We start from the raw sequence: 14438 nt of genomic DNA, 5'->3' as shown, positions 1-14438 counted from the left end.
AAGAGGCTCACGGGAATCTTCATTAACTGATCAGTCCATAAATCCTCTACTTCATTTCAAAAGTCACCCCCAAAATATTCCAGGGCTTTGGGGACCAATTTAGAGGAAAATTTGCAGGCCAATGGACTCTTAGTCCTTACAAGTTCTACTTCTACTCCATCTAGACTATTCCAGAAAAATCTAATCAATTAGTTCTCTACTAAAGAGGGTAACAGAGGTTGGTGAGTTTCATAGGGATTAGAATTGCTAAGATTCAAAAGTTAGGATACAGAAACCAGCCTGGCTCTCCCAAATTCTGCAATGATCCTAGATACCTCCCCAAGTACCACAGCATACAGAAACATGACTGAGGACTACATGAAGCTTTGGTCAGCAACAATTCTGGCCCTTCTGTTTCTAGGATGACCTAATGTCATTAAGCAAATCACTTATACCCAGAAATTAAAAATTATAAATCTTTAGCATAATACCTAGAGTAGAGATATACATACATACACACACAGTTAATTCTTCTTTTTCTGGCTTCACAGAAATCAGAAACAAAATATGTACACTTCTCAGCATAGAGGACAGTAAGACAACCTAGAAAGAACTACTAAGATTTTGAGGAGCAATGTTCTGTAAAAACTTTTCTCAAAGACAAGATTATTATGCTTCCCTTCTTATTAACGTTAATCTGAACTTGAAATTTTCTATAAGAAAAAAAAAATTTTCTATAAGCATCTTGTATAATTTTTCAAAATATCACTATCAAAGTCATTAGAGCTACACTAATTTACAAGAAAAACAGTAAGATTCTACACAAATACACAGCATGTAGATACTCGTGTGCATGAGCACTCATGAAAGCGCATATACACTCTCAAAAGCAACAACATTAATCAGGTACTTATTGTATGTCAGATCTTATGTTAGATATTAAGCAATAAAAAGATGAGTACGGTCCTCTATAGGTAAATGTCTTATCACTTAGGGCTTTTTAAAAGCTTTTCTCTGAAGTATACTTTTTAGACACGAATAAATTTTATTATACTTACTGCTAAAATGTCTGCTTCTACAGGTAGTAGGTTTAAGAATGCAAAGAGCTGGACAGTCAAGATGGTATAGACTTGTGTGGCCGATAGCATGAGCATTCCTATGGAGAGCAGCATTTCGCTGTAAAATCACCTGGAAGGCAAGCAAGTAAGTAACAATGAGTTCTGGTGCTTTGCCCCTGAAAACAAGTCATTTCATATATTAATTCTCGATGTCCAAAAATCCCTTAAATACAAACGTGTTAACATTAAAATTAAACATATTTCAAAAGCATAAGAATTTACACAGGTTTGGACATTTAGGTAAACATCCAGTTAGTCAACAACTACATAACTCATGGTGACTAAGCTCTGTATTTTAACCACAAAACAAATATCCTCCCACAGTTCTCAGTGTGTAGTACAGCTTGTCTACTAACTCAGTTGTGAAGGGAAATAGATTTCAATTAAAATAATGACTAAAAAACACTTTACAATTTTTACAATCTTAAAGAATTTTTATACATCTTTTATATATAAAATAGAACTTAAAATCTTACAGGTAAATCTACTTTTTATTTATTCTTGCATATTGTACCTACCTTAGAGAAAGTGAAAAAAAAAAGTAGCCATGTATTATAAGGTAACATGTTTTGCCCTTTCCCTCTTAACAATATATACCACCTTCCTTCTCTCCATCCTAATGGCAATAGTGCAGCTACCTTTTCCAACTTCATCCAATTTTCTACACTAGTCCTTATCTATCTTGCAACAAGAAGATATCATTAAGAACTAAACAATAGTCCTTGTTTAGGACTAAATTTTCTTGGTAGGCCTCACCATTGGTATAACGTACTCTTTTAAAGATGAGAACAAAGTTTGCAACAACAAGGGCCTTTATAATGAATTATTTCATTAAATGCCACCAACTCAAGTAATACCAATTTTGATGATTACCATTGATAAAGCTCTGTATTTGGAGACTATCATAGAGACTCAGCCTATGACCAACTGACACACTGAAAGAGAAATACCTCTGAACAATTTTTGAACTACCTTCTTACAAAGCCATTAGACCAAAGAATAAATAAATCTGAAAACCCATCAAATTTATACAATAGCTCTATGCCACAGAGACAGAAAGTAGATGGGGGCGGGGGGCGGGGGGAGGGAAGGCTGCAGTAGGAGTCAAGGGAGGGGTAAGCACCTAAGAATAGGGAATGACTGCCCATGGTTATGGGGTTTCTTTTTGAGGTGATAAAATTTAGATTGTGGTAATGGTCGCACAAGTCTATAAAAATATTAAAAATCACTGCTGTTCACTTTAAATGGGTAAATCTTATGATGTGTGAATTACCTGTTGATAAAACTTTTTTAAAAAGTACATATTTGTTTATATTAGTTTCTTAGGTAAAATATATAATATACTCTGCACAGGAAAGAGTTAACGTGGCAGGCCTGAGCCTAGATCTTTAGAAAGACCTCCTTACAGGGTTGGCCTTTCACAGTCATCTGGGAACTTAGGTTTCAGGAGGGTTCCTTCCCATCATTCCCTGATAAGAACAGCTCATTGTGTCCAAACTTTCCAATGTGGTTATACTGAAAACATATTTTCTTTCTGGGAATCTGAAATTTTGAACATGCTAGGCAGAGGGTGCCTAGAGGAACAGTCCCCAGTAGAAGAAACCCTGGGCACTGAGCTTCCCTGTAGTCACTTCACATGTGTTGTCATAACTCAGTGCTGAGGAATTAAGCACATCCTGTGTGACTCCATTGAGAGAAGACTGTTTTTTTTTTTTTTTTTTTTTTTTGAGAGAAGACTGTTAAAAGATTATATCTGGTCTTCTCTGGACTTTATCCCATGTGCCTTTTTCCTTTTGCTAATTTTGCTTTGTATCCTTTCATGCAAATAATCATAGTTATGAGTACAACCAGATGCTGAGTCCTGAAAGTCCTTCTAGGAAATCACTGAACCTGCAGGTAGTCTTGGAGATTCCCAGCACAACCACACTAGATAATTTCTGGCCAGAAATCATACCGTAAAAATATGCAAATCCTTATAAAATAAGGTATAGTCACTACTAAACCTTGTTAGAAAGAATATGCAGTATGTTGACTACTAACCTGAGAAACTTAATCTGAGTAAAAACTATGACTTTCTTTGTAAAGTTCTGGAATTCCCAGCCAACTCTGGTGTAAGGAGAGGGAAAATAACTCTAAAGGTGTAATAACCACAACTATTACTGATCACTAAGAGCCAGGCATTTCTCTAAGCATGTTATCGAGTTAAACTCATCTAAGCCTAACAACTCCCTTTTCATAGATGGGGAAAACTTAGGTATTGGTAAGTAACTTACTCAAGGCCAAACAATGAATAATGGCAGAGCTGGGGTTCAAACTCAGGCAGCTTCCAAAACCTACACTCTAAAGGCCAACTGACAATAACATCAATAATCAGGTTGATGTTCAAAAGGTAATGACCCTATGCTTATCAAGAGCTTCAAACCAATACTCATGGCACACCAGCTGCTGGATTCTTTCCTTTTACTCTGGATAGGGAGGAGGAAGAGGAAGAAAGGGGGAGGGGGACTGCATATATGTGTATTTAACAATATGCAGTAAATTTGTTTATACTTATTTTTTCTTTTATTGCCTTTTTAAAAATAATATTCTGGAGTTTCTATCGTCTATTTACAAAATAGTTCTTGTTCATTGTAAAAATTGTACAAAAAATTAAAATCATTCATAATCACCAAATTAAGGAATAACTAGTATTTGTATTTTGATGTATAATCTTCCATTCTTTTAGTTATATGAACATTCAAATATATATGTAACAAAATTGAGGATATGCTATATATACACATGTTTTGTTAACTGTATTATTTTCACTTCATATATTGTGAATATTTTCCTAATTCATTAACTATATCTGAAAAAACTAAAAATTTCAACCTTGTACCTACATCTCCTTGAGAACCATTGCAGACAGGTCAAGGAGGCCCTCTGGGGCTTTCATACCCTTTAAGCATTTTTTTTTATTTTAATTTTAATTTTATTTTTTTTAAGATTTTATTTATTTATTCATGAGACACACAGAGAAAGAGAGAGAGAGAGAGAGAGAGGCAGAGACGCAGGCAGAGGGAGAAGCAGGTTCCACACAGGGAGCCCAATGTGGGACTCGATCCCGGGTCTCCAGGACCACACCCTGGGCTGAAAGCAGGTGCTACACCGCTGAGCCATCCAGGGATCCCTGCATTTTTTTTTTAAAGGTATTTCATACATTGGGTTTCCACGCACGACTTTGTTTATATAAAAATAAAAACTACTGGTTTAAAACATAATGTACAATGACCACATGCCATTCCATCTGAATGTGCTATAATAGATTTCATGGAACATGTATTAGTGGAAATTTTTATCATTATAAACTCTGCAATAAATACCCTTCTTCTTAAACCTTATTAGGCACACTCTTAGTTTTTTTAAAGTCATAGAAGTGAGTGGTAGTATTATAACTGGCAAGAAATAGGAAATCTAGTATTTGACAGACCTAGGTTTATGTCGTAGTACAGACACATACTTACAGTATTGAGACAAAATGATTAAGTTACTTCATCTGTAAAAGCAGATTATTTAGGATTTAAAAAGACAACTCTGGAATAAATACAAAAGTGCATATAAGGACTTAACAGCAGTGAAACATAGGAGGAAGAGAGTTTGGGTGGTGCTGCAAATAAGCAAAAGAGGAAATACTGAAGAACTAGTTAGTGGAATGAGTACAATTTGGGAATTTTTTTCACTTAACATTTGTGAAATATTCCGGTGGACATATAAACATATAATGATAAATAGAAGTCAGGAGCTCTACCCAAAACAGTGAGATTTAGGAATCAACAAATAGGTGCTAACTAAAGTGATTTTATTTTTTTATTTTTTTAAGATTTATTTATTTATTTATGACAGACACAGAGAGAGAGAGACAGAGAGAGAGAGAGAGAGAGAAGCAGAGACACAGGAGGAGGGAGAAGCAGGCTCCATGCCGGGAGCCCGAGGCGGGACTAGATCCCGGGACTCCAGGATCACGCCCCAGGCCAAAGGCAGGCGCTAAACCACTGAGCCACCCAGGGATCCCCTAAAGTGATTTTAATATAAAAGTGAAAATTAAAAAAAAGAAGAGGGCTAAAGAAAACTCTGCAGAATACCTAAATTTAAGGGTCAAAAGAAAAGGAAAATAAAGAGATTGATTTCACAGAAGTCAAGAAAGAAAATAATTTTGAAATCAATGTGGGGGGAAGGCAGGCAGTTAGTCAACAGAAGTAAATGATAAAGAAGTGGCAAAAAGTCTAAAATCTTCAGAATCTGCCCAACCTAAACAATTTATTCCCTAGTAGTATCCTTGGTCTGATCAACTCAGGATTTCTAAGAATGCACCCAACTGTCACCAGCTCTGTATCTTCATTTACTAATCATTTACTGAAAGTGTTAATGTCAATCAGAACCCCTAACTGGTATGCAGGGTGGGAATGTACCTTTCTTCCCCATTACAATTCTTATCAGCCTCTTATCTTTGAATGTATTCTACTACTGCAGCTTCTGTAACAGAATTAAATAAAGTATTGCTTGTTGTGACTTTTATCACCCCCAAAGAGAATACATTCTATTGAGGACATTTCTTTACAACCATGTTTAGAAAGAGCACACAGAAAAGCCTTCTAATAAAATTGAAGCCATCCTGAATAAAGTTCATATTCCTTTCCTTTTGTTTTTTCCTTTTTTATTTCCCCCAAGTTTTTATTTAAATTCCAGCTAGTGGAGCGCCAGGGTGGCTCAGCTGGTTAAGTATCCAGTTCTTGATTTCGGCTCAGATCATGATCTCAGAGTTGTGAGACTGAGCCTGGCATCAGCATGGAGTCTGCTTATCCCTCTCCTCCCCCTGCCCTGCCCCTTGAACGAGCTCTCTCTCTCAATAAATAAATAAACAAATATTTTTTTAAAATGTAAATTCCAACTAGTTAACATAGAGTGCACTGTAAGTTTCAGATGTAGAATTTAGTGATTGATCATTTACATATAACACCCAGTGCTCATCACAATCATATTCCTTTCCAATCCAAACTGTCTTTTGAGTATTGGCTTTTCAAGCAACAAGCAGATGAACTTGGGTTTTTTTGTAACAAAATCTTGCTAGTTACAAATATCTACCTCTTTTCCTCTATCCTGCCCTCTCTGCCTTTCGCTAGCTTCCCTCTTTCTCTCTTTCCTCCTCCTCTCCCTCTCTCTCTCCATAATTACCAAAAACAGACCATGACTCTAATACTCATTCTAAATATTCCTAAAATCAGAATGAGGCTACATTTCTTCAAAGGAAGTATATAGTAGAAAATATGCTAGAAATCCTTGAGAACTACCAAGCAAGTTTCTTAGAGGTATAGCCATCATCACAATATCTGATCATGTTTAATTGTGCCTACTAGTTGACAGAACTTCACCCATATATAGACATTTACTCTGAAATTAGCTTCCCGTCTTTAGACAACTATCAATTTTCTAATTGGCAAATTCTCATTTTACTTTCTGATTAGTTTATATTACCTAAGATACATTCTTGCCCCCACCTCAAGAAAACTCTATATAGTAGTCAATATACCATATATCTTTATGCCAGAACCATACTGTTTTGATCATTGTAGCTTTGTAGTAGGTTTGAAATCAGGAAGTTTGAGACCTCTTTGTTCTTTGTCTATTGGCTAGCTGAGTTCCCTTGAAATTCCATGTGAATTAAAAAGAAAGAAAGAAAGAAAGAAAGAAAGAAAGAAAGAAAGAAATAAGAAAGAAATAAGAAAAGACTCAGAAAGAAAGAAAAGAAAGACAACAGAAAGAGAATAAAGACAAGACACGCAGAACAGCAAGACCTACCGCCCCGCAACTACCCAGCCCCTGCCTCCCCACGACAGAAAGAAAGAAAAAAGAAAGAAAGAAAGAAAGAAAATTCCATGTGAATTTTAGGATACATTTTTCTATTTCAGTTAAAAAAAATGGCATTGGGATTTTGATAGGGATTACACTAAATCCACACATTGCTTTGGACAGTACTGACATGTTAAAAATATTGCATCTGTCAATTCATGAATATGGGATGTCTATCCATTTATCTGTGTCTAATTTCAGCAATGTTTTGTAGTTTTCAATGTACAAGTCTTTTGCAACCTTGGTTAACATTTCTAAGTATTTTATTATTTTTGATGTTATTATAAATAGAATTGCTTCAATTATTTCCTTTGATGATTTTTTCACTGATTTTTGCATATTGTTTGCATATCCCACAACTTTGCTGATTTATTAGTTTTAATAGTTTTTCTAGAATCTTTATAGTTAACATGATCGTATATATATAAAATCAGAAACAGAGATAATTTCACCTCTTCCTTTCTAATTTGGATGACTTTTATTTCTCTTTCTTGCCTAATTGCTCTGGTTAGGACTTCTAGCACTATATAGAATAGAAGTGGTGAAAGCAGGCATCCTTGCCTTGTTCCTGATCTTAAAAACAAAGCTTTCACAGTCTTTTACCACTGAGTATATCAAGTGTGAGTTTTTCATATACAGCCTTTACTATGTTAAAATAATTGCCTTCTATTCTTAATTATCATGAATGTTATCAATTGCTTTTTTCTTTTTTTTTTAAGATTTTATTTATTTATTCATGAGAAACGGGGGGGGGGGGGCAGAGGCTGCCCTCAATTGCTTTTTTCATTAAGATAAGCATGCATTTTTTTTCTTTATGCTGTTAATATGGTATATTACTCTGATTACTTTTCATATGCCAAACCATCTTTGCATTCTAGGAGTAAGTCCCACTTTGTCATGGTGCTGTTGAATTTGGTCTGCTAGGATTAAGGATTTCTGCATCAATACTCATAAGAAATACTGGTCTGTAGTTTTCTTGTAGTATCTTTGTCTGGCTTTGGTTTCAGAATAATGCTGGTCTTACATAATGAGTTACAAAGTATTCCCTCCTCTTCAACTTTTTGGAAGAGTTTAAGAAGGACTGGTATAATTCTTTTTAAAAATATCTGGTAGGGGCCCTGGGTGGCTCAATGGCTGAACATCTGCCTTTGGCTCAGGTCATGATCCTAGCATCTTGGGATCAAATCCCACATCAGGCTCTCCAGGGGAAGCCTGCTTCTTCCTCTGCCTGTGTCTCTGCTTCTCTTTCTGTGTCTCTCATGAATAAATAAAATCTTTAAAAAAATAAAAAATAAAAATATTTGGTAGACTTCACCAGTGAAGCCATCTGGTCCTGAGCTTTTCTTGTTTGGACACTGATTCAATCTAGTCATAAAATCTATTCATATTTTCTATTTCTTCATGACTCAATCTTGGAAGGTGGTATATTCAACTACATTATCCAAGTTTTTGTTCTATAATTGTTCACAGTATTCTTTTATAATCCTTTCTATTTCTATAAAATTGGTAGTTCGGTTTCCTCTTTCATGTTTGATTTTAGTTAAGCCTTTTTTTCCCCTTAAATCTAGCTAAAGGGGGTGTCTGGGTGGCTCAGTCAGTTAAGTCTCTGCCTTTGGCTCAGGTCATGATCCCAGAGTTCTGGAATCAAGCCCCACATGGGGCTCCCTGCTCAATGGGGAGCCTGCTCCTCCCTCTCCTCTGCTCCTCCCCCTTGCTCCTGCTCTTTCTCTGTCAAATAAAATCTTTTAAAAAATAAATTTATAAATAAATAAATAAATAAATAAATCTAGCTCAAGGCTATTATTAATTTTGTTGATCTTTTCAAAGAACCAATCCTTGATTTTGTTACTATTCTCTTAGCCTTGTTTTTCAGAAGTTGAGCACCCTAGCTAGCATATGCTAATTATGGCTGAAGAGCACAGATGCCAGTTACTCATCTAATGCTGGTCTGGGATTTGCAAAATTTAAAAACTTCCCCAAGCATCACAGTAAATCCTACCCTCACATTTACATCTATGACAATACCATACAATTCATCTACACAAAATTACATTCTAAACCTTCATTTTACAAATGAGGATGCATTTAATAAGTGTTAAAGACCAACTTTCCAAACAACCTTGAATTCTGAGGATTACTCACATCCTAAAATCAACTAGTTCAGTGCCAAATGACACTCCTGAAACAGCTAATCATCTTCATTGGAAAACCTCTGAAAAGCTTACATTCTATTGGTTCTCAAGTTACATTTGTGAACATCATCAGCATTCCAAAAACGGACCAAAAACTCTACTGCTAAAATAATGGTAATATTTTCCTAATTTGCAAAAAAACTTAATGGATACTAATTTCAATTTGCTTTTCTCCATAAATGTATGCATCAAAAGAATATATGTTATAGCAAGTGCTGACAGAAAAATATAAGTGAACTGTTAGGTAACTCCTTCATTGTAAAATTTATAATAGCCAAATCACGTTTCATAAAATAGAACAACAAATGTGCTAATGATCATATATGTATATCATATTTACATGGTACTGTAATGTTTCCTCCAAAATTATATAATTACTTGTTGTATGAATTGAGAACATCAATAATTTCATAGTGTTCCTTAAAAAGCATCATGACTTCTAAGAGTTTTACAACTGGGAACTAGTAAGATACTAAATTCCCATAAAGCATGGTTTTTTAAAGAAATGGTTGAGAGGCTGACATAGCAAAGTGTTACCAAAGGAAAAAAAACAAAGCTTAACTTTTTAAGCAAAAATATGGTGCCTAATAGTTCTTTGTGAGGAAACTGAAGGTTGCCAGCTAACTTCTCTAATGTGAAGCCATTCAAACTAAAAAGTGAGCTTCATCTAAAATTTTTAACTATTACCATCAACCAAAGCAAAATTTTTTCAGATTCTGTGACAATGGTTTATAATTTGATTTTCCCACAAATGAAACAAAATCTACAAATTTTTCATTTCAAAAGGTTAGCAAATAGCAAAACATCCAACCTTTCCTACCTCAGGGTCTTATACAAACTATTTCCAATACTTAGTATGTAGTCACATTGACTTTTTTCCCCCATTGAAACAATATTTTACCATTTCCTTCAAATATCAACTGTATGAGCATCAGGGTTGTATTTCTACTGTTAAGTGAAAGAATTCATGTCCTGTTCTTCCACAACATATACCCTTCTCTTGTGTATGCAGAAATAAACAATGAATTCTCCTTTTTGATACTAAACATTTTGACCATTAGGCATTAAAAATAGAAATAATCGATTGTGGTATGTACACAGAATGCAATTCTCTACACCAAAGAAAATGAACAGCTATAGAACATAGATGAATTTCACAACAATAACTCTAAGCAAAAGAAGCCACAAAGAATGCAAACATTTTAAGTCCATTCATATGAAGCTCTTTAAAAGACAAAACAGATGACATCATGCAGAGATTCACATTTAAGAAGTAAAAACGGACGCCTGGGTGGCTCAGCTGGTTAAGCATCTGCCTTCAGCTCAGGTCATGATCCAAGTCCTGGGATCGAGTCCTGAGATCAAGCCCTGCATGGGGCTCTCTGCTCAGGGGGAAGTCTGCTTCTCGCATTGCCCCTCACCTCACTTGTGCTCTCGTGTTCTCCATGCTCTCTTGCTCTTTCTCTCTCTCTCTCTAATAAATAAAATCTTTAAAAAAAAAAAAAAAAGAAGTAAAAACAAAGAAAAATGAGGATGTTATCATAAAAATTAGACAATGGGTACCTCCCTCCAGGGTAAAAAAGGGGAGTGTGATCAGGAAAAAGGTGCTTCTAGGATGCCACCAGTATTCCCATATTTCAACCTGTGGTGAGATGGGAGTTTGCATTATCATTATTCCTCAAAACCATACAGAAATATTTAATGCATTCAACTGTGTCTATAATATCTAACCATTTTTAAAAGGAAGAAAATGAGAATAAAGCAGCCTGCCATTTAAAACAAGACTTTTGGGGGGCACCCAAATGGCTCAGTCAGTTAAGTATCTGCCTTCAGATCAGGTCATGATCCCAGCATCCTGGGATCCAGTCCCTCATTAGGCTTCTTGCTCAGCAGGGAGTCTGCTTCTCCCTTTCTCTCTCCCTCTGCCACTCTCCTTGCTCATTCTCTCTCCCTCAAATAATCTTAAAAATAAAGAAAACAAGTTTTGTTTGTTTTTCTGGCTACATGGAAATGTTATAAAAGCTGGCAAGTAGTTGCTTACCAAGATAACACTCACACTAAGCAAGTCAACAAATAAGCAACTGTTAAAATCTAGACTCATAGTCAACCTGAGTTAACAGCTTCTTCAGTGGACATGAGATGGTATCTGGTATTGTGTATTACTCATATTATTAACATGTACTCCAGCTGCTTATCACCAATAAAAGTTTGGAAAATACACTTTAGTCCAGTACAACACTTATCACTGGGGGCCTGTGATAAAATTTTTAAAAAATGTTTCCCAGTGAATCCTTAGACCAAGCCAAATTTGGAAAACACTGTTCTCAACCATACGTTGACAAATCGCATATCAAGTCATTATTCATAAACTTCAAGTCAGGGAGGTGTGGAGTAGAGGGTGCAAATTAGAGGAAGAAAAAAATAAACAAACAGGAATGCTAACAAAAATATACTTCATAATTCTCTCAAATATCACAGTTGTCACCAGTGCCATCGGTTGCCAACCAGCCATAAGCCACCCAGGAAACAAGAAAAAGACAACTGACAATTAAATTGCTTTCATGGATATCAGAATCCTAAGCATCATTTAAGTAAAAATGGTAGAAAACAGTTTTCTAGGTTTTCAAAAATAGCATGCTAAGTATACTTCAAAGTATCAATCTCCTGAACCAGAATATTTTTTTAGGATGCTTCATACAAAAGTCCCCACCATCACTACAGATACATCAGTAGAGAACTTAATTTTAAGCCAGGTACTCTGTTGAGTATCTGACAGGACTTTTTTCCCAACCAATCCTCAGAACAACTTTCTCAAGTAAAATGAAAAAGAAAAAAAATATGTATGGAAAAATATTAATTTGTGCTATCATTCCAGTTTCTCTATTTCAGGGGACTTGCTTTCTATATGTATAGTAACTGCCTGAATAAATAAACCAATTTCCGTACCCATTATCTCAGCCTCTAGTCCTCCCCCTAATTTATGCAGAATTTCTGAACAAAAAGCTGAGCATGCTCAACGACCCATACAATTTGAATGGTAAGCATGAAATCTGGCCAACTATGTTAATTGTGGAGGAGCATGGGACACCAGATCAAGTTATACCATTGCCCCTGGTAACTGTTTGTTTGGTTTTTTTTTTAAGATTTTATTTATTTATTCATGACAGACTCAGAGAGAGAAGCAGAGACACAGGCAGAGGAAGAAGCAGGCTCCCTGCAGGGAGCTGGATGTGGGACTCAATCCCAGAATTCCAGGATCACGCCCTGGGCCGAAGGCAGGTGCTCAACCGCTGAGCCACCCAGGCGTCCCATAACTGCTTCTTTAAAATATCACTCCAGGGGTGCCTGCGTGGCTCAGTCAGTTGAGCGCCTGGACTCTTGATCTCTGCTCAGATCTTGATCTCAGCTCAGGTCTTGATCTTAGGGCTGTGAGTTTAAGCCCCACTTTGGGCTCCACGCTAGGTGTGGAACCAACTTAAAAAAAAAAATAAAATAAGAATAAATAAAATATCACCCAAGCTCTATTCCTGGCTTTCTTTTCTATACACCACACTCTCTCCCTTGGCAAATGCCTGCAACCTGCCTTTGGTTACCCACCATGCTTCACTTCTTGGTCTCATCCATGTTTTTTTAAATTTCTCATAATACTCAGTACTTTCAATATATTATAATTTCCTTAAATGTTACGTTTATGGTTTAGTGTCCATCTTTGCTGCAAGAATATAAACTCCTCCAAAACAGGAATCTTTAATTTACAATGTATCACAAAATTCTAAACAGTGCATGGCATGTATTATGTGCTTAATATTTGTAAAAGGAATGTACACATGACCTTTCTTGGTATAATCTTCTACAGAGCCTCTGAATGTGGCCACCCCTTAATTATGATAAAAAAAAAAAAAGTTAAGACCTTACACTATAAGTATTTTATGTGTACATTAAAAAAATGATTAAATATTATAAAAGAAAACAATTTGTTAATATATATAAACTCTGAGTGGTAGGACTCTATATAGTTTTTATTTTCTTTATATTTATCAGTAGGTTTTAAAATAAAAAAAATAAAACTTCTCTTAAAAAGTCTATTTCAGGGCAGCCTGGGTGGCTCAGCGGTTTAGTGCCGCCTTCAGCCCAGGGCATGATCCTGGAGACCCTGGATCGAGTCCCACGTCGGGCTCTCTGCATGGAGCCTGCTTCTCCCTCTGACTCACTCTCTCTCCTCTCTGTGTATTCTCATGAATAAATAAATAAAATCTTTAAAAAGTCTATTTCATTTATATAATGTATACCAAACAAAAGCCTAGAAGAAAATACACAGAAATCTTAACCAAAATCGATTCCATTTGTTCAAGTTTTCTAAGTGAACAATACTTTAGTACCAAAAAAAAAGTTAATGAGCAAGAAATAAGGTCTTAGAATTCACAAGTCTATTCACAATTTAAAAATGAAATGTTTTCTTCTGAAGTAAAATGTGCAATCAAAAAAGTGTGAAAAAAGGGCATATCTTGAGCTGAGAATTAAGAAATCCAAGCTGTCGTTTTTTTCTCCATAAAGCATTCAAAAGTTTGCATCCCACACCAGAGTCCTTTTAGATATTATTGCTATAAAGGTCAAAAGGAGCAATCATTTGGGCTCCGAGGAATGTACATCAGTTGACAATAACTCACTATGAACCTACAAGCAATAGCCTGATGAACTGTGATGCCATGGATTGCTAGCACCCCACTTCCACTGGCAAGGAGCTCAGAACTGTGTTCATGATGAAAAACATGACCAAACCAATACCAAAACTTCACATTTTGAGATCTAGCTCCTAGAACCACTCCAGGGATCAACTCTGTATTAACAGTGTTCAATTACAGGACAGAAACTATTAAGTAAATTAAACAGAAGAAAATGTTTGACAGAAATAACTAGTAAACTATGATGGAATAACTATTAAGATGGAACAAGGGGTGGCAAGGAGCAGGAGAGAAGGATTCTACATTTTATATAGGTACAGTTTATAGCATGTCAATTATAATAAAGAAGTTTTAAAATTTTTAAAGTAATTATTAAACCATTATGGGAAATATTTTTTCTCCTTCCCCCCTTCCCCTTTTTTTCCCTTCTCCTTTTTTCCCCTTGGTCCCCCTCCCCAAGGCTGGGGTTTCTCACTGGAGAAGGTACGGCTGCAGCACACTAGAAAGAATTTTACCAGGCTATCTAAACCAAAGTTGATCCAATGTTGCCAGGCAAGGAGGAAGCAATGGTCTGGAGTGCA

At 35.8% G+C, this 14438-nt stretch overlaps 1 protein-coding gene across 5 annotated transcripts in view; it reads right to left on the bottom strand.

Annotated features, from left to right (window-relative positions):
- Positions 1–14438, bottom strand: part of RNF13 (ring finger protein 13) — a 203870-nt gene that overhangs the window by 129098 nt on the left and 60334 nt on the right. For all 5 annotated transcript variants that reach the window (XM_038571192.1, XM_038571194.1, XM_038571191.1 and 2 more), the window contains one exon: positions 1038–1167. In XM_038571192.1, the coding sequence (XP_038427120.1) occupies positions 1038–1151 (114 nt within the window). In that variant the 5' untranslated portion in view covers positions 1152–1167. The remainder of the gene's footprint in view (positions 1–1037; positions 1168–14438) is intronic.

The sequence above is a fragment of the Canis lupus genome, chromosome 23 (assembly GCF_011100685.1).
Source record: "Canis lupus familiaris isolate Mischka breed German Shepherd chromosome 23, alternate assembly UU_Cfam_GSD_1.0, whole genome shotgun sequence".
Taxonomy (NCBI): domain Eukaryota; kingdom Metazoa; phylum Chordata; class Mammalia; order Carnivora; family Canidae; genus Canis; species Canis lupus.
The sequence above is the reverse complement of the archived record's forward strand: the minus strand, read 5'-3'. Positions and strand labels throughout refer to the sequence as shown.